The 26,067-nt window shown below is 37.9% G+C and overlaps 1 protein-coding gene and 1 pseudogene across 2 annotated transcripts in view; one reads left to right on the plus strand and one right to left on the minus strand.

Moving 5' to 3' along the window:
* The window catches only part of COPS4 (COP9 signalosome subunit 4), a 43,013-nt gene extending 19,100 nt beyond the window's left edge, over positions 1 to 23,913 (minus strand). The window contains exons 1-6 of one of the 2 annotated variants that reach the window (XM_030313552.2): positions 23,617 to 23,913; positions 8,829 to 8,908; positions 6,592 to 6,743; positions 5,531 to 5,634; positions 1,001 to 1,154; positions 686 to 836 (exon numbers count right to left, since the gene is read on the minus strand). In XM_030313552.2, the coding sequence (XP_030169412.1) occupies positions 686 to 836; positions 1,001 to 1,154; positions 5,531 to 5,634; positions 6,592 to 6,743; positions 8,829 to 8,908; positions 23,617 to 23,690 (715 nt within the window). In that variant the 5' untranslated portion in view covers positions 23,691 to 23,913. The remainder of the gene's footprint in view (positions 1 to 685; positions 837 to 1,000; positions 1,155 to 5,530; positions 5,635 to 6,591; positions 6,744 to 8,828; positions 8,909 to 23,616) is intronic. The other variant, XM_030313553.1, reaches the window with a different exon arrangement.
* LOC115512482 lies at positions 14,574 to 15,505 on the plus strand (annotated as a pseudogene).
* Positions 23,914 to 26,067: the final 2,154 nt, after the last annotated feature.

Consider the following 26,067-nt stretch of genomic DNA (forward strand, 5'->3'; position numbering starts at 1 on the left):
TATGTATTGCCTTTTCAGTAACAAAAATGTAATAAATAAGATCACTGCTTCATAAAGAATGAAATGTGTAGTGTGAACATGTCATTAGGCTCTCAACCAAACACAGATCAAGAATAGACATTCTAAAAATGATTTAGAAAAGCCAGTTTAGAATTACCAGCATTTCTCCTCAATGCCCTTTCTGCTTTATAAGTTGAGTGATGTACATGCTATAATTTAGTAAAAGAGAACAAAGAATATTTTTCACATTTACCAAAGAAAAGGATAAATGTGAGATCTGAAACTAAGGCTTGAAGGTTAAAAAAGATCTCAAAAGCAGTGTGTTAATTATCATCAATCCCTAGATTTTAATTTTAACTTCTCTTTATGTAATTCTCACATAATTTTGTTATTCATTTTTAAGTTATCTATTAGGTGAACTAAACTCTATATTATCTCTCTTAATTACTCCCAACACATGCAGGTAATAGACTGATACATGCATATTTAAAAAATTTTGAAGTTAACAATCTATTTTATTGCTGTTTTTAACTGTTTAAAGTGTTTAAACTAAATTTACCATAATGGTAGTAATAAGACCTCCCCTTGAAGAATAAATAATTCCTTACTAAATCTTCCAATAGTAACAAACCTGAAATTATTAAGCAAAGATAACTGTTTATGAAAGCACAAATTACATGTTTACCTGCTGATGCTAAGATGGTACAGTGCAAAGCATGTTTTAAGGCCTCTAGTCTTTCACTTTCGTGCACTATTGTCTTGTAGGAGAGCTCATTGTACCTTTGTGCAGCTTCAATGAATTTTCTTCTATAATCAAGAACACGTGCATAGCATACCTACAGAGGGGAAAATGTTTCAATTAGGGGGAAAAATTAAAAATCAAAGCAAAAAATAAAAGAGAATTTCTAATACATAACACCATTTATCATATTATCTGGAATATCTCAGTATAGTAGGACTCTCCAATACAAACTTAATTCCAAATCAACTCATCTGTTACCTTATAATGTATCTGTAACTGTTCATTGGTTGATTCATTCTGAAGCAATGATGCTCGATTTATGTAAGCCTCTGCCTGGACTGGGTCATCATCCTCCAGATATAGCCTAGCAATCTTCAGGTAAGTCTCCAACTTATAATCTACATTGTACTGCCTAGGATATAACAGAAAAATACAATGACTAAATATTTTATCAAGACAACTTTTAGGAGTGGTAAAAAAATGTATTTTTCCTCCATACATGCTATTAATATAAGCATATCAAATTTTTACTGCATTAGAGAACAATCTAAAAAAATACTTCCAAAATAAATGTTATTGAATTTTTATTTTATCATCATGATTCCTCCATTGTATTTTAGTTTCCTTTAGTCCTCAAATAATCTCACAGTCAAAGAACTTAAAAGAAAAAATGCCCAGTTTAGGGGTATACCATACACTGGTGCTGGGGCTATTAGTACAACCATCCTGGAAAACCATTTGGCAATATATTCTCCAATCATTCTTTGAATCTTTTAAAATGCATATATTCCTTATCTACTATATTTTATTTCTAGAAAACAAATCGCAAGAAAATAATAAGGGATGTGCACACATATGTACAAGGAATATTCATCTGTAAAGCTACTCATAAATACGTTTAAGAGAAAAAAATTAGAAATCACCTATTAAGATATTTTTAATAATCAATTAAATTGTGGTACATAAAGATGGTATAATAATATATAGTTATTATAATCATTACTATGTGAAAATAGTCATCACGTGTTTTTGCTAAGTCAAAAAATAGGATAAGACAGCATGGAAGACACCATTAGAAAGTATTTCTATACATATGTATGAAGATGGTAATAGCAATTATTTCTAGGCACTGAGATTCCAGGTGGTTTTCATTTTCTTCTTTATCCCAGTAGCCACATTTTATGCAAGAAATGCACAACTGAACACCTCACCTAATTCAAAACTCACATAATTCACGATTAAGCCTTAGAGAAAAATGAATCTTTTTTATTGCCAGCAAAGTGATGCCACCATGTGGCAAGAACTGAGTTTACAATTTACATGGCCCAACTCTGAAATTAATTCTTTACTTTTTAAAATTTTTTATACAAATTCGAATTTTTTCCACAAGTCATATATTACCGACATTTGGCACTACACTGTTTCCTTTCACAACTCAAATTTACACAAACTGCTATACATAGCACTATACTTTTTTCAATTTTCCAATTTTATGCCAAGTGTATCTATTAAATGTATTACTTTAATTATCAGAATGAATCATAGTTTAAAGAAACGAGTTCTCAACCGTTTATCCAGATTTTACTTTTAACCACTTTTAGGTTAATTTGTTTAGAAAACTTCTAAATTAAAAAAAACAATGGCTAAATTTTCAGTTCTCTGATATCCTCACAAAGATAATGCTATAGGACTACCAAAATGATAAATCCCATCACTAAAAGAACAGTATCTAATTTTATATTTATTTCAACTACCAGTGAAAATAAATCAATTGCCCTGTACTAGGAAGAAAATACTCCAGACAGAGTAAGACCAAAGCCAATAAGCCAAGCCTTTTCAAACTATCAAAGAAAAAAACCCAAATTAACAAGAGGCCTTGGAAAGCAAAATTCAGTATCTACATAACGAAACCATTTTCATAAACCGGTTGCTTTTTCAAGGAGCATCACTGCCTAATAATTTCATAAGTAATGCAGAAAAGCCAAGATGCCTGAAGTAGTGTCTGCCTTATCATCCTTCATAAATATTAATGAAGACCAAAAAAGAATCCCTCATTTCCCTGGTAAAAAAGTAGAGAAACAGATGAAACATTTTTAAGTCATTCACAGTTGGTACTGAGAGGGGAAGTGTGTTTAAAAAGTGTAACCAAGAATCTCACATCTGTCTTCTTCCTTGTACAACATACTTGGGAGGAATGTTTCATAAAGCACTATAGATGTTTTTAAAAATACTTAACAAAAAGTTAAGATTAACTGAATAAAAGTTACAACCTATCATCTTAATTTTTTCTAATTGTTTCTCCATCTCACTTCTAGCATCTCAAATCCAACAACCCACTGAACTCACTGTGACCTCCAAACCACTGATCTTATTACATTGTTACCTCTTTTTCCCCTTGATGGCTTCACTTAACTCCTAACTAGCTTAAGCCCTATGGTGAATCATTGTAATTATTGATTTGAATGTGCATTCATCTCCCTTGTCCCACTTTTGCTGTCACACTTGGCCAAAATCGTAACTCGGTTAAACCTAAGTTTGCCTACTCCTTTCCTGCACCCATATAGCTGAACTCTGATGGAGAAAAACACCTAACCAATCTGAATGACCTCATTTCAATCACTACAACCTTCAGATGAGCCCTTTATGCTACCAAGTATATTATATATTCCTACTCCATTCACTGTCTCACTCTCCTAGAAAATTTTTTCTCATATTCCTGCCTTCCCTCAACTTCGACACTCCCAACCTGGTCTACACTTCCCACTGATGACTGATTCTGACTTCATTAAGAATACCAGAGCAATCAAAGAATACCTGCACAAACGCCACCACCACATTGCTAATATCAATATCACATACTCTGTATTCCTAGCTGTTACTGTAGATCACTGGGCACTGTTCTGCCCATCGGAACATGTCTCAATGTCTACAGACATTTTGACTATCACAACTAGGGGCGGTGATGTTACTGGCATCTAGTGAGTAGAGGTCTGGGATGCTGTTGAGCATCTTGCAACCCATGACAAAGAATTATTCCATCTAAATGCCAACAGTGCCTGGGCTGAGAAACTCAGCCATAGATCAACTATCCATGCCCCTGTCTAAAAACTATCTCTCCACTAGATTCCTTCTCCTCCTGTCCACTCCTGCAAGAATCCTCTTCTCTACCCTCCCATATTATATTTTTGCTTTGCAAAAAATTAAAGGAAAAATCATTAAAGAAAAAATAATCTCTTAACCTAACCTCTGCTGCTTCTACTAGATTTCTTTCTTTTTGTAAAAACTTCTGCAAAGAGCTGCCCATACATACCATTTCCAACTCTTCTCTTCCCATTCTCTCTTAAACCATTCCAGTCAGGCTTCTTCATTCTTACCATTTCACCAAAACAGCTTTTGTCAAGGGCCCCAGTGACCTCCACTTTACTAACTCCAATGGTTAACCCTCACTCCTCAGCTTAATTGACCTATCAACACCATAGCAGATCACTTGCTCCTTCTTGATACATTCTCCTCATTTGGCTTCTAGGCTGCCATAGTCCACATTCTTCTGGTTTTCTTCTCAATCCTCATTTGATCTATCTTCTTCCTGCCCCTCACCTCTTAGTGTTGGAGTGTTCCAGGCCTCAGTACTCAGTCCTCTCCTCTATCTATATTCCCTCCCTTTGGGATCTCATCCAATCTAATGCCTTTAAATTCCATCTCTCTCTATATATCAGTGACTTCCAAATGTATATCTCTAGCCCATATCTCTCTTTTAGTATATTCAACTCCCTACTAGATATTTCCACTTAGTTATCACATGTCCAAAATGGAATTCCTGTTCTTCCCTCAAAACCTATTCTTTACTATGCAGGAGACGACAACTCCATCTTTCTAGTTGTTCAGACCAAAACCAGGATTTATCATGGCTCCTTTTCTCATACTCCATATGTAAGCTACCAGAAAATCCTTAGCTCTACCTTAAAAACATATCCAGGATCCAACATTTCTCACAATCTCCATCTTATCTGCAGTAGTACATAAGCCTCTTCACTCATGTCCTTACTTCTATCATTACTTGCCTACAGCTATTCTCAACCAAGTACTCAGAATGATTTTTTTTTTAAGTAGGCTTCATGCCCAGCACAGAGCCCAATGTGGGGCTTGAGCCCTGAGATTAAGACTGAGCTGAGATCAAGAGTCAGACGCTTAACCAACTGAACCACCCAGGTGCCCCCAAAATGATTTTTAAAAATAAAAGTCAGATCATGTCACTCTTCCACACAAAATCCTCCAATGGTTTCCCCTCATTTCACTTACAGAAAAGACAAAGGCCTTACAATGACTTACAAGAACCTATATAATCTGGCCCCCAGTACTCTCTGATCTCAGCCCCCCACCTTCTCTTGGCTTACTCCATTCCACCCATACTGCTCTCCTTGATCTTCTGAAAACACTCCAGGTATGCTCCCATCTTAGGGCCTTTACACTAGCCTTTCTCTCTAAGAGGATCTACTTATAATCTTCCCTAAACTCATGACTACTTCCTTCATGTGTCTGAGAAGGTATATCTGGACCACTCTACTACTCCAATCATCCTGTTTAATGATACAACCTGCTCCCTACTTTCCCTTTACTCTTCTCCCTGGCACTTAACACCTAACATACTACAGAATTTATTTACTTATTAACTTGTTTATGATGTTTCTTGCACTAGAATGTAAAAAAAAAAAACCACCAAAAACCCACAAATGAACAACAATACATATCCTATATACATCTCCATCCAATATCCACTATTTACTATACTTTTGTCCTGTTTCCAAAGGAATTCCCACCAACACTTGGGCTGCATTTCTCCAATCTTCTTCTTTTTCATATATGGATGCAAGATGCTGTCTTATGGAAGCAACCTGAAATAGTAGGTAGACATTTTAAATTATTTCAACTGACATTAGTAACTAATTAAAATAAATGGATGGTAAGTTTATCTATTGTGATAATGTTTTCATTCAACATTCTAAGATAGCAAGTAAATAGCGCAAATTTATCTAGACCACCCCAAATTTTTTTTAATGAATTCTGAATTCATGGAATATCAAAATACTGAACTGAAATTAACACATTTCTGCAATGTGGATTATGGCAATAATTTAATTTAAATATTAAGTTTTATGTTTATGTTAACTGCATATATAACACTGGTGTTTTCCTAAGTTTTCAGCCTTATTAACAATTTTACTGACTCTTTTTCTTTTTTTAACTTTTATTAGTTTTTACTTTTACAATCTGTTTTTATTCCCAACAGAAATGAGGATAGAATAACTTATTCTTCTTTGAACTGTGGTCCCAGGGTTTTTAATCTGTTTAAGGCCACTGACCCCTGAGACCCTATTCACCGAAGAATATAGTTAAGCTGCTCAGACTTGGCCTGGCCACTACAGACTACTCACCACCCTATCCCTCCTCTTTAAAAACAAAGAACCTGCATGCTGTGCAAGCTAGTCTCCTCACTGTGGAAATTAATATGCTCATTTCTAAACTTGGAAGGCAGTTAGTGACTAAGCCTAAAGTTCCAAAGACCAAAGATCTAGAACTGAATCCTGGCTCTGCCACTCAGAGTCTGCAATTTTACTGATTTTTAAAAATTGTCTGAAGAATAATATTTGATTCATAAATCAAATTGTAATATCTGAGCAAATGTCAGCTGGAGTTACAACATCCTGGAGTTTTTACACTGTAACATGCTGTTTGGCACACTGTTTTGTCAAAAATAAAATTGGATGATCACCTCCTTTAAAAATGTAATAATATCTCTCAAAATAATTACTGCTATCTCATGTTCAAAACTCACTGTTACAGATTTTTACCTGCTCCTCAAATGAAATGACTCTAGGCTGGATCTTTTCCAAGGTGAAATGATAGATTTCTTTGGCTGTGCTATCAGGCAGGTTAGGGAGATGTGTACAGAAATCAGTCAGCAACTGTCGAGAGATCACAAGACTGACGTTCTCATTCACCACTTGTCAAAAAAAGAGAGAGAGATAAAAAAATTGAGTAACTTACAAATTTTCATTAAGCCATCAATTTTTACCTAAAACTATTATTAAAAACAATATATATTAGTACAACCCTCAATGCATTATTCGGGGATTTCCAAACCCATATCATCTTATATAACAGAATCGGTTTTCCTTATGCAGAATTATTTGATTATATAATGACTACACCATTAAATACTACACCAGTAAAAGTCCCTTAAGTTTTCTTTTTTTTTTTTTTTAATTTTTTTTTTTTCAACGTTTATTTATTTTTGGGACAGAGAGAGACAGAGCATGAACGGGGGAGGGGCAGAGAGAGAGGGAGACACAGAATCAGAAACAGGCTCCAGGCTCTGAGCCATCAGCCCAGAGCCCGACGCGGGGCTCGAACTCACGGACCGCAAGATCGTGACCTGGCTGAAGTCGGACGCTTAACCGACTGCGCCACCCAGGCGCCCCGTCCCTTAAGTTTTCTAAGAAACAAGTGGCTGGGAAAAGTTTTGTTTTACATTTAAGAATTTTATATCTTCCTTTCTCTTCCTTTATTCTTCTACAAAGGGAAGGTACAGAAACATCTATACTTTCATCTTTCATCCTACCTCGTTATAAAAAGGAGTTAAAGAAGAAACAGTGAAATAATTTTCATGAAATTTAAATAAAGCAAGTAGTGACAGTTACTGACACTTGTACTTTCCTAATAAAAACAACAAATAATAACTGAGGTGAGCACCAGATGTACAGACATACTTAGTGACACTATTTATAAACATTTTATTACTGTATGTGATTAAGGAAGAAAGCTCTGAGGCCACGCATGATTAGATGCCCTCACACAAGAAACTTAACCTCTCTGTGCTTCTGTTTCCTCATCTGTAAAATATGGATAAGGATGCTGTGAAGCTCAAATGCAATATATAGAGAGCACTATGAACAACATGTGGCACAAAGCACTCAACAAATGTTCACTATTATGATCATTATTATTATAGTTTAAAAGATACATCATGCTTGTGACCACTACTCAGATAAATTAAGTCTCAAAACAACAGTTACTGGGGAAAAAACTGTTCAGTCGATATAAAGGATTTTAACAGTAGACTGCTTTTCTTGGTGGTTCAGTGGATTCAAAGTTTATACAAAGATCAAAGTTTATAAAAATCATTATTCTTTCGCTATCATATTGCAATGTTCTCAATAAAACCATTCCTAACAGCACTGTCAGTTCATCACACATTGCAGGCCACAATTTTTGAGGCAGTAACTTACAGTAACCTGTGACAAAGCTTCTCATCAGTTTATGATGTATTAATTAGAATTCATTATTGGATAATACTGAATGCAGCTGAGCAAACAGTTTCATTATAAGTGCCATCAGGCACTTTCAGCTGTTAGAAAGAAATTACCACACACACTAGCACTTCTCATGATAATGTGCATGAAAGCACTCTCAAGTATCGTTAACACTGTTAACTGAGCATAAATTCAAGCCTGAATTTTGAGTCATTTTCAAGATAACTGGATATGTTTAAAGTCAGGAAGTGGGAGAGAGTGTTTTGAAGAATGGAAATTTCTAGTTCCCATTCAAAAGGAATGTTCTTAACGTTAATAACAGTTAACAATTACATGGCACTTATTAAATGCCAGGTACTATTCTAAGCACTTTACTATGTATATTAACTCATTTAAACTCCCAACACTTCTACAGGGTTGCTATCAAATCCCTCATTTTAGAGACAAGGAAAAGGAGGCACAAAGGAACTAACTTAATAAAGCAGCAGACCAGGTTGAATTTAGACTATTCTCTTTATCATTAGGCTATATTGCCTTCCATCAGTGACTGTATGAATAACTATACAAAACCTTAATTGGTAAATGTAACTCTGAAGACAGCTTACTGAAAAATAATCAAGTTGTAAACAGTTTAAATTCTAAAATCAATGTCAATGCATATTTAATTTAATCTCAATGAAAATTATATTGATAATTTGATATAAAACAAGCTTGAGCAAGCTTTGAAGTCCTAACTCAATAATACAAGGCAGACATGGAATTTTCGTTCTACTTACTTGCTTCCACAAAAGCTTTCAAAGCTTCTAGTTGTTCTGCCCCAGATAACTGAACGGCTTTTTCCAGGATCTGACGATACCTGAAACAATACCAAATAAAAAGCATCTTCAGAGGACACTATATATTCTGATGCTAACTCTGATGTTTATTCATTTCTATTTCTGCTGGTTTCTTTCATAATGCCCTAGTTTGTGCTTTTATTTATAGTACACCACAGATTTTTGTTGTTGTTGTTGTAGGTTCCCAGTCTATAAATTCTAAGGTGCCACTTCTAATTTCCTCTACAGTATATCACAATTTTTTAAAAGTTTTCAAACCCCGGGGTACCTGGCTAGCTCAGTTGGTTAGGCATGCAACTCCTGACCTCAGGGATTGTAAGTTCAAGCCCCACATTGGGGATACAGCTTACTTGAAAAAAAAAAAAAAAGGTTTTCAAGCCCATCACAAGAAAGAGTGAATCTGTAACTCTCAGTTACTGGATCTAAGGTGCCATTTTTTTTGGAAAAAGTTTTAGTTTGGAATTTAAACTAAAAAGTCAACTTTCTTTCAAATGCCTTAAAAGATAAACTATACTTCCTTCAACTGTGTATTACACAGACACACAAGAATGTTATATGAGGTGACCCAGATTGCTTTCCTCTTGTGGACCTAATGAAACTAGGGTCACCAACAATAGGATAGTGTTGACTAGGCAGTGAAACCAAATATTAGAGATTAAATGTCTTAGTATGTACCAAATAAACTCCACCAAGCCAAATGTACTGATAGAACACCTTTTATGTTGTCAGATGGTGCCTACATATTCTTTATTTGCAATCATTTCTAATAAGTATTCTAATATTCATGAGCACATAAGATTCAAATCAGCACTCTAAAAAGGATGGGGGAAATGCTAAAGATAGGAACAATGACAATTATCAGGCAATGGCAAATTCCTTCCTAAAATGTAAACTCAATGAGGACAAGGATTTTTGTTTGTTTTGTTGACTGCTATATACACAATGCCTAGAGCAGCATATCACAAGCACTCAAATATTCAACATTTTAGTAAATTTAAAAAAACAGTATTTTATTTCTTAAACTGAGTGGTGGGTACACAAGTATTATATACTATATTTTATCCCTTTTGTCTTTATAGTAATATTTATTAAAAGTATTAGTTAGGGGCACCTGAGTGGCTCAGTTGGTTGATCATCTGACTTCAGGCCAGGTCATGATGTCACAGCTCATGGGTTCCAGCCCCATGCTGGACTTTGCGCTGACAGCACGGAGCCTGTTTAGGATTCTGTCTCCCTCTCTCTATGCCCCTCCCCCTGCTCACACATGTACTCACGTTTGTGCACTTGCACATGCACTCGCACATGCTCTCCTTCTCTCTCAAAAATAAACATTAAAAATTTTTTAAAAAGCATTGGCTGGGGCACCTGGGTGGCTCAGTCAGTTAAGCGTCTGACTTTGGCTCAAGTCATGATCTCATGGTTTGTGAGTTTGAACCCTGCCTTGGGCTCTGTGCTGACAGCTCAGAGCCTGGAGCCTGCTTCGGATTCTGTGTCTCCTCCTCTCTCTGCCCCTCCCATGCTCATGCTCTCTCTCTGTCTCTCAATAATAATAAATAAACGTTAAGAAAAAATTTAAAAAGCACTGGCTAATGCATTTTACAAACCTAATAGCACTGCAACTATTCAGAAAATCATCCAGAATATACTCAAGAAAAAAATATACAAATAGGAAAAAATATGTATATGAATAGAGCCCAAACTCATTCAAATTTATGATTTGTATTTTTAAAGCACACCTTCAAGCTACCATTCAACATTTACTGATTCTCAACCCATACAATATTCTCACAACCTTGGTTATATGATTTCTCAAAATGAATCAAACTAACTTTGTAAGAAAGGTATACAGAAAGAAAAGACAGTGAACTCCAAAAGAAGAGAGAAACTACTCTAATAAAGCAAGGAAATCTTATTAAGATTTAAAATAAAAATTATGTTTTAAATTGTTTTTAAAATTTGAGGAAGAATATTCAGCCATCTGAAAATTCATTACGGAATATCTCATTTTCTGTATACATAAACATACACAGATGTGCACATATATTATTTCCCATACCTATATTTATATATCTACTTTATTGCTCTGGGTATGCTTTTATTTAATATATTCAATGGTTTATTCTTTTTTGATTATTCTTCATGTTCATATTCTTCACATTCATGGCTAAGCCCTCTTAATTTTAGATCCCCATAAATTATTTTATACTAACATTACATTCAAAGATGACAATGTCTCACAGAAATTTTCTGATTAACCTAAGTTTTAAATCATTACTTCATAATTATCAACTAATCTATATAGAAAAACACCATCCCCCCCCAAAAAAACCTAAAAAGTGACAAAAGTTTTATATTAACCACATCGTACAACTTGCCAGAGCTTTACAAACTGCCTACTCAAACTCTCAACTTCTATGGACTAAGAAAGTGAGGTGCAGAGTTAAGGCTAGATGTTAACTTGCTCCTTCTCTAATATATAAATTCTAGTATCTAAGGGGTGTCTGGGTGGCTCAGTCAGTTGAGCATCCAACTTTGGCTCAGGTCATGATCACGCAGTTCATGAGTTCAAGCCCTACATCGGGCTCTGGGCTGACAGCTTGGAGCCTGGAGCCTGCTTCGGATTCTGTGTCTCCCTCTCTCTCTGCCCCTCCCCTGCTCGCACTCTGTCTCTCTCAAAAATAAATAAACATTAAAAATAACTTTTTTGGGGGGGCGCCTGGGTGGCTCAGTCGGTTAAGCGGCCCACTTCGGCTCAGGTCATGATCTCGCGGTCCGTGAGTTCGAGCCCCGCGTCGGGCTCTGTGCTGACAGCTCAGAGCCTAGAGCCTGTTTCAGATTCTGTGTCTCCCTCTGTCTCTGACCCTCCCCTGTTCATGCTCTCTCTCTGTCTCAAAAATAAATAAATGTCAAAAAAATAAATTAAATAAATAAATAAATAAATAAATAAAAATAACTTTTTTAAAATTCTAGTATCTAAGAATAAGAAATTACTTTTTCACAATAATAATATGGAATGACTAACAAACCTAATTTAAATCAAGGATTTAAATAATTATTTAATATTGCCATATAAAATCATACAAAATTGAGCACCTAGGGTTTTTAAAATGCTATATAAGATTCTGTGTATGACACTAAAGGAATTTTATTTATTTATTTTTTTAATTTTTTTTTTCAACGTTTATTTATTTTTGGGACAGAGAGAGACAGAGCATGAACAGGGGAGGGGCAGAGAGAGAGGGAGACACAGAATCAGAAACAGGCTTCAGGCTCCGAGCCATCAAGCCCAGAGCCTGACGCAGGGCTCGAACTCACGGACCGCGAGATCGTGACCTGGCTGAAGTCGGACGCTTAACCGACTGCGCCACCCAGGCGCCCCAACTAAAGGAATTTTAAATAACCTTAGTCTTTGAAGATATTATAACACAGTTAGGCAAATAAAAATTTACAATTCAAATAATATTATCACACATTAAATTATAATAAAACAAAACAAACGTTGCAATAAAACTAAACAATATAAGAAATATAACTGTTAAAATAAATGAATTCAGTAAAGTTGCAGGGTACAAAATCAATACTCAAAAATCTGCTGTGTTTCTATATGCTAATAACAAATTACCAGAAAGAAAAAACATCCTCTTTACAACTGCATCAAAAAGAATAAAATAACTAGGAATAAATTTAATCAAGATGAGGATTTGTACACTGAAAACTGTAAGACCCTGATTAAAGAGATTGAAGATATAAATAAAAGGAAAAATATTCCATAGTCACAGATTGAAAGAATTACTATTGTTAAAATGCCCATATTACCCAAAGCAATCTACAGATTTAATGAAATCCCTATCAAAATTCCTGGGCGCCTAAGTGGCTCAGTTGGTTAAGTACCCAACTCTTGTTTCAGCTTAGGTCATGATCTCATGGTTTGTGAGATCTGAGCCTGTGTCAGCCTGACAGCACAGAGACAGCCGGCTCAGTATTGTCTGTCTTCCTCTCTGTCTGCCCCTGTCCAGCTCACAAGTGCACTCGTGAGCGCTCACGCGTTCTCTCTCTCAAAAATAAACAAACATTAAAAAAAATTCCAAAGGCATTTTTCACAGAAATAGAATACATAATCCTAAGATCTGTATGGAACCATAAAAGACCCCAAATAACCAAGCAATCCTGAGGGAAAAAAAGCAAAGTTGGAGGCATCACAGTCCTGATTTCAAGTTATTACAAAGCTACACTAATCAAATGGTATGGTATCAGCATAAAAATATATGCTATATCAGACATATATGGTATCAGCATAAAAATATATGCTATATCAGACATATAGATCAATGGAACAGAATAGAGAGCCCAGAAATAAACCCACACACATATGGTCAATTAATTTACAACGAAAGAGGCAAGAATATACAATGGGGAAAGGACAGTATCTTCAATAAATGGTGCTGGGAAAATTTGACAACCACATGCAAAAAAATGAACCAGGACCACTATATTACCCCATACACAAAAATAAACTCAAAATGGATTAAAGACTTCAATGTAAGACCTGAAACCATAAAACTCCTACAATAAAACACAGGTGGTAAGCTCCTGACACTGGTTTTATTAATATCTTTTTCGATCTGACTCCAAAAGCAGTGACAACAAAAGCAAAAATAAATAAATGGAGTTACATCAAACTAAAAAGCTTCAAGTGGAGGAAACCACCTACAAAATAAAAAGGCAACCTACAGAATAGGAGAAAAATACTTGTAAATCATGTATCTGAGAAGGGGTTTGTATTCAAAATATATTTTAAAAACTCATACAAATCAATAGCAAAAAAAAAAAAATGTGATTAAAAAATGGGCAGAGGGACTGAGGGACTGAATAGACATTTTTCCAAAGAAAATATACAGATGGCCAAAAGGCACATGAAAAAAAAAATGTTCAACATCACTAATAATCAGAGAAGTGCAAATCGAATCCACAATAACATATCACCTCATACCTGTTAGAATGGCTTTTATCAAAAAGAGAAGAACTAACAAGTGTTGGTGAAGAGATGCAGAAAAGGGAACTTTCATGCACTGTTGGTGGGAATGTAAATTAGTACAGCCACTATAGAAAACAGTATGAAGGTTCCTCAAAAAAACAAACAAACCCACAATATGAAGTTTCCTTAAAAAAAAAAAAAAAAAAGGTGTCCCTGGGTACCTTAGTTGGTTAAGTGTATGACTCCTTGATTTCAACTCAGGTCATGATCCCAGGATCATGGGATCAGCCCCATGACAGGCTCCTCTCTGAGTGTGAGGCCTGCTTGAGATTCTCTCTCTCTCCCTCTGCCCCTCTTCCACTTGTTCTCTTTCTCTCTCTCTCTTAAAAAATAAAAAAAATAAAAAATAAAAAGTCCACCCTGTGATCCAGCAATTCTACTTCTGGGTATTTATCCAAAGAAAATGAAAATATTAGTTTAAAAAGACATGTAAATTACTATGTTCACTGCAGCATTATTTATAATAGCCTAGATATGGAAACAACTTAAGTGTCCATCAATGAATGCATGGATAAAGAAAATGTGGTATGTAAACACAATGGAATATTATTCAGCCATAAAAAAGGAAATCTTGCTGTTTGCAACAAGATGGATGGATCTTGAGGGCATTATGCTAAGGGAAATAAGTCAGACAGAGAAAGACAAATACCAAATGATCTCTCTTACAGTGGAATCTAAAACAAAACAAAACCAAGCTCACAGATACAGGGATCAGATTGCTAGTTGCCAGAGGCATGGAAAGGGGAATGGGCAAAATGGGTGAAAGAGGTCAAAATGTACAAACTTCCAATTACAATACAAATAAGTCATGGGGATATAATGTACATCCTGGTGATAATAATACCGTGTATTGCATATTTGAAAGGTGCTAAAAGAGTAATTCTTAAAAGTTCTTACCACAAGAAACAAAATTTTGTAAGAATAAAAAAACAGATGTTTCTTTGAAATTAAGAATATCTATCAATAGCCATTAAATTCCATTAGAAAAGTGACGCATTGTTTCCTCTGTTCCTGCTAAGATGCTCAGTCCTTCTGAGGAATCTAATGCCGCGCTGGGGTGAGGCCCTCATCTCATCCTGAGACTAGCACTAGCACACCAGGAGCCCCAGCATCAGCTCGCTCAGCGCTCAGCGGTCAGTGCTCAGCGCTCAGCACTGGCTCATGACTCTTTTGCTCAGAACTTGCTTAGCACTTGCCGGCTCCATGGCCTCCGTCTTGGAGCTGGCCAGGAGCAACTCCGCCCTCATCCTGAAGAACAATGAGGTGATGGTGATGGATAAAGATCAATGCCCTCCTTAAGCAGCACGTGTGAATGTTGAACCTTTCTGGCACGGCTTGCTTGCAAAGGCCCTGGCCAATGTCAGCATCAGGAGCCTCATCAGCAAGGTAGGGGCTAGAGGACCCGCCCCAGCAGCTAGTGCTACACCACAGGAGGTCCCGCTTTTTCCACTACTGCAGTCCCTCGCTGTGAAGGAAGTGGAAGCCAAGAAAGGAGAATCAGAGGAGTCTGATGACATGGGTTCTGGTCTCTTTCACTATGCCTCTTCTGTAATCTGTTCAATAAAAAGCTGAACTCTTAAAAGAAAAAAAAAAAAAAAGTAAAACATGAAAGCCAGTAAAGATATTTGTAATCCATGGATTTGTAATCCGTGTTATTTGGCAAAAAAACAAAAAAACTAAAACCCTCCTATCCAGAATATATTTAGAATGCCTGTAAGTCAGTAAAAAACAACCCAATTAAAAAACAGACCAAATGTTTAAATAGGCACTTCACTAGAGATAATATCCAAATGCCCAATAAGCATACTAAAAGGTACTCAACCTCAATACTCATTAGGTTAATGCATATTATAAGCACAGGAAATACCGTTACACTTCCACTAGAATGAGTAATATTTTAACAACACTAACAAACCTGAGTGTTGGTAGGGATATAGAAGAACTAATCTCATCTATTCCTAGTGACTGGGTAGTGACTGGGAAGGGACATGAGGGAACCACTGGGCATGCTGTAAATATTCCCCAGCTTGTTCTGGATTAAGTTGTTACAGATGTATGTATGTGAGAAAATGTATTGGTCTCTACTGTTAAGAGTAATGTACTTAATGCAATGTACTTTAAAATATATACGTATCTATATACACGCATATATATTTTTATTTATTTATTTTAAAAAATTTTAATGTTTATTTATTTTTGAGAAAGAGAGACAAAGCGTGAGCAGGGGAGGGGCAGTGAGAGGGGGAGACACAGAATCCGAAGCAGGCTCCATCAGCAGAGAGCCCAATGTGGAGCTCAAACCCACGAACCGTGAGATCATGACCTGAGCCGAAGTCAGACGCTTAACCGACTGAGCCACCCAGGCGCCCCTATTTTTATATTTTTTAAGTTTTATTTATTTTGAGAGAAAGAGAGTACGTGTGTTGCAGAGGGGCAGAGGAAGAGGGAGAGAGAGAATCCCATGCTTGTCAAAAGAGGAAACACTAGCACTTTGGAAATAAGATTACTAAGGATCATCTAGGGAAACCAAAAAATTCTGAAGCCTTTGTCATAGCTCGGTAACCCTCAGGCGACTGGCAGAAGAAAATGAAAATCCTCTCTGAAAGATTACATTCTAAGCCTCCAAATGTTTCTAAAAGTATATTTTTAAATAACTTGCCCAACAAAGATTACAAGGCACATGACAATATGAACTAGAATCAACAAAAGCAATAGACAATAGCAACAAGCAGGGACTCCAGGTACTGGAGCTATCAGAAAGACTGTAGTACAATTATATGTTTACAAAGATAAACTCAAGCTTTAAAGTTTCAGCAAGTGTGGAAGTTGAGAAACTCAACAGAAGACCATAGAGGAAGGGAAAGAAAAAAAATAATTACAGAGAGGGAGGCCAACCATAAGAGACTCTTAAGTACATAGAACAAACTAAGGGTTGATGGGGAGTGGGTGAGGTGGGGAAAATGGGTGATAGGCATTAAGAAGGGCACGTGTTGGGATGAGCGCCAGGTGTTGTAAGTTATGAATCACAGGAATCTATTCCTGAGCCAAGAACACATTGTATACACTGTATGTTAGCTAACTTGACAATAAACTATTAAAAAAAAAAGTTTCAGCAAGAAACTGAAAACCATAAAAAGTGTCATTTGAAAAGAGAACCACTGGGATGCCTGGCTGGCTCAGACTCTCAATCTCAGGGTGGTAAGTTCAAGCCCTGTGTTGGGCGTGGGGCCTACTTAGAACAAAAACTTTTAAAAACTGGACGCCCGGGTGGCTCAGTCGGTTAAGTGTCCGACTTTGGCTCAGGTCACAACCTTGTGGTTTGTGAGTTCAAGCCCTGCACTGGGTTCTCTGCTGTGAGTGCAGGGCTGGCTTCAGATCCTATTTCCCTCTCTCTGTCTGCCCCTCCACTTGCACTCTTTCTTTCTCTCTCTCAAAAATAAATAAATAAACATTAAAAATTTTTTAAATATATTTAAAAGAAAAAGGAACCACCAAAAACTATAGAATTAAAAAATACTATAACCAAGCTTAAATATTCAATGATGATCTGAAGAGCAGATGACACTTTTTAAGAAATGATAAACTAGGAGCAGGTCAGAAAAATCTACCCAGAATTAGGGGCGCCTGGGTGGCTCAGTCGGTTAAGCATTCAACTTTGGCTCAGGTCATGATCTCACAGTCTGTGGGTTCAAGTCCCGTGTCGGGCTTTGTGCTGACAGCTCAGAGCCTGGAGCCTGCTTCAGATTCTGTGTCTCCCTCTGTCTCTTCCCCACCCACATGTTCTGTCTCTCTCTCCTTCAAAAAATAAACATTTAAACATTGATGGGGAGTGGGAGGGAGAAGGGGTGGGTGATGGGTATTGAGGAGGGTACCTTTTGGGATGAGCACTGGGTGTTGTATGGAAACCAATTTGACAATAAATTTCATATATTGGAAAAAAAACATTTAAAAAATTTAAAAAATAAAAGAAAATAAAAAAATAAAAGAAAAATCTACCCAGAATAAAGCACTGAAATGGTAAGTACAGAAGACAGAGTAACAGACGTAAAGGTCCTAGTAAGAGGGCCTAACTAAGAGGGATTTCACTGAAGTCCTAGAGAAGTAAAACAGAATGGGACACAGGCAACATTTGAAGATATATAGCTGATGGGGCGCCTGGGTGGCTCAGTTGGTTAAGCGGCCGACTTCAGCTCAGGTCACGATCTCGCGGTCCGTGAGTTCGAGCCCCGCGTCAGGCTCTGGGCTGATGGCTCAGAGCCTGGAGCCTGCTTCCGATTCTGTGTCTCCCTCTCTCTCTGCCCCTCCCCCATTCATGCTCTGTCTCTCTCTGTCTCAAAAATAAAAATAAAACGTTAAAAAAAAAATTAAAAAAAAAAAGATATATAGCTGAAACATCTCAGGACTATGAAAAGAATCTAATCTATCCTATTCAACAACTGCAATGAAGCACAGCCAGGGTAATGCAATATTTACAAACAAAAACAAAACAAACACCACAATTCTTTAAAAATATTTTTTTTATTTTTATTTATTTTTGAAAGAGAGTGAGAGAAAGTGTGAGCGGGGGAGGGGCAGAGAGATAGGGAGACGCAGAATCTGAAGCAGGCTCTGAGGGCTGAGCTGTCAGCACAGAACCTGACACAGGGCTCGAACTCACAAACGGCAAGATCATGACCTGAGGTGGTAGGATGCTTAACCAACTGAGCCACCCAGGAGCCCAAAACACAATCCTTTCACCTCCTGTATCTATGCCCTCTTGGAATGTGAGTTTGTAGCTCTTCACATCAAGAGGTAGAGTTTTTTTCCCCACCCTTTGATCTTGGCTTGTTTTGATTAATAGAATTTGATAGAAGTGAAGTGCTTGTTCTGAACCTAGACAGACCTCAAGAGGTCTTGTATGTATCCTTTTCTCTTGGAACACTGCTGTGGCCACATGAACAAGCTCAGGCTAACATACTGGATAATGAAATATGTAGCCCAGTCACCTCCACTGCCCCAGCCAACAGACCGAAGCAGCACTGCCTACCTGCCCTGCAGCTGACTACAGACACATGTAGGAGCTCATGTGGAACCCAGACCATGTGGAACAGAGAACCATCCAGCTGGGCCCAGCCCAAACTGCCAACCAAATTAATTATAAGGAAAGTAAACGACTGTTGTTTTAATCCACTAAGTTTTAGAGTGGTTTATTTCACAGCAAAAGCCAAACGACAGATACATATTAAAACAAATCCACACATGGGGTGCCTGGGTGGCTCAGTCGGTTGAGTGGCCAACTCCAGCTCAGGTCATGCATGATCTCACAGCTCGTGAGTTCGAGCCCCACATCAGGCTCTGTGCTGACAGCTCAAAGCCTGGAGCCTGCTTCAGATTCTATGTCTCCCTCTCTCTCTGCCCCTCCCCTGCTCGCGCTCTGTCTCTCTCTCTCTCTCTCTCTCTCTCTCTCAAAAATAAACATTAAAAATTTTCTTAAATAAATAAAAAATAAAATAAAACAAATCCACACAGATATATCATAAAGATGTTTCAGAAAATTAAACACAAAATCTCAAAAACAGGTAAGTGCTAATATACTTAGAAGGAATAATTTCCTAAATGAGGTTGATCTTTAAGCATTCTAAATATTTCAACATAGTGTCAAGTGGGAAAGAGTAGAGGCAGACAGGTATTCTAGGCCCCCCCCCAAAAAAAATCACTACCTAAAATGTAGTCCAGTTTGGGGAAAATAATATAAGTCCAAAAGGTACATGTGTTTAGAGTTTAGGGCTATGAGCCAAACAGATAGGATATATCATGGCCTTGCCACTAGCTATGTGGCCTCGAGCATACTTCACCTCTGTACTTCAGTTTTCTCATATGTAATGTAAATATTACTTGTTAAGGATTAAAATATGTAAGCAAAGATGTAAACAAACATAACACTATATGATAAGGAACTTCACTCTTGAGATGGGAACCACTAAAACTTGTATGTGGGAATAACAGAGAACCAGAGAATCTGAGTTACAAGGGGCCCTGGAGATTAAACAGTCTATCCTCTAATATGTGTGTGTGTCCTCCATTTTTTCACATTTTTTTTTTTTAATGTCTACTTATTTTTTGAGAGAGAGTGAGAGGACGAAAGGGACAGGGGCAGAGAGAGGGGGACAGACAGGATCTGACGTGGGCTCTGCACTGTCAGCAGAGAGCCCGATGCGGGCTGGAACTCATGAAAGGCGAGATCATGACCTGAGCCGAAGTTAAGATGCTTAACTGAGCCACCCAGGTGCCCCATTTTTTGACATTTCTATTCCACTCTATTATTAGAAAGTTCTAATCCAAAGTCTACCTCTGTAAGATAGAGGAGTCTATTTTCTTTTCTGCAAAATAGCCTTTCTAATAGTCAAAGAAAGCTAAAAGGTCTCCCGTTACTCTCTTTTCTCTAGGCTAACAGCTTCTTGTAAAATGAAATGTTTAGACTCCAAAGGCTTGCTATCCTCTTCTAGGTACCTTCCTTATAGAGAACTGAGAAGAAGGAAAAAAAAAGGCCCTATTCTACAGAATTAACTGAACAAAGACCTATAATCTGTAAGATCATACTTGTCCTCAAAGAGATCACATTCCAACTGAAAAAGCAGACAAGTAAACAAACAAGTGCTATGGTAGAAGTAAAAATTGTCTGCCACTGGGCTAACAGCAACTAACCAGGTACTCTGTGAGGGTAGTTATGAATGTGTGTTGGTGGCTGTTTAGAGAAGGCTTTTTGGAAGAAATAACATTGCAACTGAGTTTCAAAGAACTAGTAGGTTTTAGCCAAGTAAATAAGACAGGCTATCACAACAGCTACCTATTCAAATGCTCCCTCTTCAAGGTTCTCCTCTTCTAAAGCTTTGTATGAGGATAATGAACACAATGTATAATACGTAAAGAAGCAATTTATAAAATCTGCAAAAATGAAATCTCGTACGGCCAATTTCTTGCATCGACTTTAGAATGTTCTGTTAATTCATGGTTATGAGAAAGCATTTTTTTTTGTTGCTGTTTATTTACTTTTGAGAGACCGAGAGACAGACAGACAGACAGACAGACAGGCATGAGTGGAGGAGGGGCAGAGACAGAGGGAGACACAGAACCCATGAGATCATGACCTGAGCCGAAGCTGGACGCTCAACCGACTGAGCCACCCAGGCGTCCCTTGAGAAGGCATTTCTTACTGAAGATTGGACAAGAAAAGACGTATAGGCAAGTAGGTTAAAAATAAGCTTTTTAGAGTAGACAAACCTGGGTTCAAATATAAGCTCTACACCTTTCTAGCTATTCAATGATTCAACCCAATACTTATTAAAGGACTATTCTGTTACAGATACTCTGCTAATTGCTGGGAATACACAGTATCAGTATTTTAGAAGCAAATGTACTCTGCCATTCCTTAACAAGGATTCCTCTGTCATTCAATTCCTAACATAAATCCTAAAACTACTGACAGATTTCAAGAGTGTTTTCCTCATAGACATGTAGCTGGCAGAACTGTTTTGTTATGAAAATAATTATCCTGACATGTTCTTGTCCATGAAGGACCAGATATACCTGCAGGCAAGGCCAAGACTTTCCTCAGAAAGCACTGGCTATGAGTTATCAAGCACATTATTTATTTTATTTTCATAATAACCTCATCTGGTAGATGGTTAGAGTAATGGCCTCTAATGAATCATACTCCCATCTGCCCATGCCCCTTTGCAATGTAACTTGGCTACTCCTCCCATAAAGAGGTAGACTCCATCTCTCCTTCCCTTGAATCTGGGAGGGTCATGTGACTTACTTTGACCTGTTTTAGAGAACTGACATTATGAGATTTCCAAGGCTCGCCTTAAGAAGTCTAGCAACTACCACTCTCACCCTTCTGGAACACTCCCATGGCTCTGTAAGGAACCACTGAATAAGAGACCACACAGAGAAACACAGTCAGCCAACAGCCTGATATATATGAGTCCATTTTAATTCCACCAGCCCCAACTGAGCTGCCAGCTGACTCTGCACCTACATGAGTAAGCCTAGATCTGGACCAGCAAAACAATCCAGTCAACCCAAAGAATCCTGAAAAATAAGAACTGTTTCACACCACTAAGTTTTTGGTTTGTTACATAGTAATAAACAACTAAAGTACCCTATAAGATAGGTACTACTGTTTATCCCCAATTCAGAGCTGAGGAAGTAGATTCTTAGGTTAAGTTTCAGAATCCTGCGAATACTTGAAAAACGGTATGTCTTCCGATAAATAATGTACTTCGTGTTCTTCAACATAACAAAAAAGAAAGCAAGCATGGGGGGAAATATAAGCTGAGCATGGTGAAAAATATATGCTTATTTGACTTTCACTCAAATCTGTGAAAACTGCAAGTGAAAAGGATTAAGCCAGGAAGACACATTCAACTTATTTACAACTCATGGAATAAGTCAATATATGTATTGACTAACTGCTTTATAATAATAATAGTACCAATGACAATCTTGTGGCACTAGGCATCAGATACTGCTCTAAGTGTATGTGTGATATAAGTGTATATACATATACATACTCATTTTGTCCTCAGACAAGAATAAGTCATATTATCCTCATTTTCATGAGGAGGAAACTGCGGTACACAGTAGTTAAACCCAAGATACATAGCTAAATTTCCCATTGATAAAACTAGATTACATATACCACCAGAGAAAAGACAGCAGAGCCTACATAAAGCACAGTCAAGGTTTCAACGGCCAGGTTAGAGCAGGTGTATCCCATTAATATAGATCAATGTGATCTCAGCTGTCAGAATGTAAATATTACCATTAACTTGAGACTCAAACTTTAAACAGAATGCAAGTTCATTAGAAAAGAACGGTGCTACATAATCTACAAAGAGAAAAGGGGCAATATCTATCTATCTATCTATCTATCTATCTATCTATCTATCTATCTAAAGAGAAAAAGGGCAATATCTACCTACCTACCTAAGATTAACACTACTGAATAACTGCTTCATGACAGGCACATGTCACAAATTTTAATGTGGAGTGGACCTAAACCTTCAACATAAAGTCCAAGAAATTCCTAAATAATTCAGATTTCTGCAAACATCACGAATCTAGACATCCTGACCGACGTAGTGAGGACTTTCCTACGTGGCCCTGTTCAGAGTTGGTGGTGCAGAGAACCTAAAACACAAGGACTCACAGAAGATGGTCCAAGTGGTTCTGATCATGATAGCGGCCATACCTCTTCAGCTCCCGCCAGCCTCAAGAAGCCATCTCCTAGAAAACTCTTCATCAAAATCCCAGAATATAATTTTCTCTCAATCAAAAAAGAAAAAAAAAGGGGGGGGGGGTCCAAAGAGAGACCAGAATTTGGTGTGATAGGCCAGCAGCAATGGAAAGAGGCACTAAGGAAGGCTAAGAAGGCCGTGAGAGCAGTCGTCTCTCATACCGTGCTTAAGAAACCGGTAAGGAAGCTATCAAAGATAGAATATGTTGACAGTCACCCCAGGTCTGTTGCCCCAAGGGTTCCCTGCACCAGCTTTCTGCTGCTCCTAATATCTGCGTCCGCAGACGACCTCAGGCCCGCCCCCTTGGTCGTCAGGCCGGCTCCTGGCCTCACATTCCAAAGCCGCCATCAACCCAAGGAGAACAGGTCTGTGGGTTCCCTCTCCACCTCCCAGGCCCCTGGGAAATACTCACTTGCCCGCCAGATCTTTATGAGAGCCGCTCGAATTCATGAGCTGGGCCAAATCCTGCCGCACGGCTGCCGCCATCTTTCTTCCAGCTCAGCAGAGGCTATCGGGCCTCGCACCCCCAAAAAGAAAACGAGCGTAGTCCTCCAGAGTGCTGCTAGAGGGAACCTGAGGTGCCACAGAGTAGCGACTGTGTGGGCCAGAGCGTCCGCTATGAGAGCCGGCTCGAGGTCCGTCCCCAGAGTTGAATGACGCGAGGATCCACTCAAGACTGAGGCCCGCCCAGGATTCTCCCACGGGCTCAGGCTCGCACGCTCCCACTTAGGATTGGCGGATGAAGTTCAAAGGCGTGTGTTGCCTGTGCAACTCCAGTAAGTGCCGGGTAGCCAAAATTACCGCGTTGTCATCGAGTTCCGCATCTCACTTGTGGTTTACTGTTGTTCTTCGTTCTTCACGACAGTCCTAAACTTGTGCTAAAAACCGAATTATTTCTAATTCACCACGGAGTGGTACTGTTGTAAAATACAATAAAAACGTATATATTTCTTGTCCTATTTTGTACCCTTTATATAGGTTGATCATGCATCCCCGTTTGTCCAGGATGGTGCCATTTTCATCTGTTGTCCTGGAGTGATTATTAATAACACGCCCTTTCACTGTAGAAACTGTTCCATTTGGATGTCAAATCATATGGTCACCTATCTTCATATGTAATTATATTAATTACCCATGTATCCTTATAGAATTTCTTTCTGCAAATAAATATGTGTTTATCATTATTCCTCTTAATTTATTTCACTTTTTTTGGAGATGTTACCATGTATGTCCAGAGAGCTTCCTCATTATTTTTTTGAACCGGAGAGTATTACATATAATGAGGGGATGTCATAGTTTAATTTTTATAGCTAGACACTTAAGTTGTTTTTAATCAATCAGCCAGTGCTGTGGTAACTTCCTACCAACAATGTGTAGGAATGCAATTTTCTACAGCCTTGCCTACAAAGGATATCAAACTTTTGAATTTTTGCCATCATGGTATGTGATAAATAGCATGTTCCCTCTATTCAGTATGGGAAAGAAAAGAAGACTAGAACATGGAAATCCTTTAAGAAAGTAAAGTAGATATTGCCCACCTCAATTCAGATCTCAGGCTGTTGGCAAAAATTTAAGGAAAGTGGATATTGCCCACCTCAATTCAGATCTCAGGCCGTTGGCAAGAATTTAGTCATATAACCATGCTTGGCAACAGTGAGGCTGGAAATCTGATTTCCAGTTGGGCAGCCTTTTGCCTAAGAAAAAGAAAAAGATGAGTTTAAAGGGACAATCAGTGGCCTCTACTACAATCTGTCTCTCTGATCACCTAAACATCTGTGTGTATCTTTCTTACAGTAAAACACTCTTACCCGTGAAGAAGAGAGATCAATTCTCTATTCAGTTTCAATACCAACCCAAAAAGCAGGATGTCTGATGATGCACAACCCTCTCCATCAGATTGGGATATGTCTTTTCATGGCCCAGAGCCATATGCACTATAAAACAAATTATCTGCCTCATGCCCATACATGTAATACAAAACAACAGTGGAACAGGAACAGGATAACCACAGTTAAAACTCAAAAAAAGTAAGAATGTGAAACTCATAGCAGTTACTTGTTCATAGCAATGGTGGAATCTTGGGCAGGAATTATGAATACTCATTACCCTAGTAGTAGAGTAAGTTCCTTGGGTAGAACCTGGTTCTGCTCTTTGAGAAGAGCTCCATTGTCCATTACACTCTGTGGGCCCCAGCTTTGCCCTACGAATACGAGTTAACTGGATGTTGGAGAATATTCCCTCTTTGGGGGAATGCCTTTGGACTTGGATCGAGAGCTTTTGTAGGCCAGGCTTTTCAGTATTACTTTTTTTAATGTAATTTAAAATTGAATATTTAGTAAACTCTGACTGCTTCCAGACAGTTTCAGGTTCCAGGAACCACACCCACAGTTGTTTCTAGAAACAGCTGTTAAACGTGGCGTATTCCCTGGCTTCTACACTCGAACCATTCTTAACATCTTTTTAATGATGACAATCTTGAGATTATCTGAAGCAACAGGCTTAAGTGAAAAGAGAACTCTATTAATTTGATTTTTGCCTCAGTTTATCTTTGTTTTCTGTTGTTTTCTTGTTCATTTATGTTTGTGAAAAAGCCTTAATGGGCTATGGAAAATCTCTAAGCCAAGTCTTCTCTTCTGGTGTTTAGGGGTACCTAAGCAGTTGGCTTTTTCAACTTAGTGAAGCCCAAGAATTTCCAGACGTTCTATTTGCTTTTTAACCTGACTTCGAACTTTGTTTGTAATACCTTGCTGAGAGCAAAAAGGAGCCAAACACACAAACTGGTTCTTTCCATGTACCTCCCCTAGAGCTACAAGCTAGGCAGGGAAGTTGTCTGCCTTCCAGACTGCTCATTACCCCTGCCCAA

This window comes from Lynx canadensis, chromosome B1, assembly GCF_007474595.2.
Source record: "Lynx canadensis isolate LIC74 chromosome B1, mLynCan4.pri.v2, whole genome shotgun sequence".
In the NCBI taxonomy this organism is placed as follows: domain Eukaryota; kingdom Metazoa; phylum Chordata; class Mammalia; order Carnivora; family Felidae; genus Lynx; species Lynx canadensis.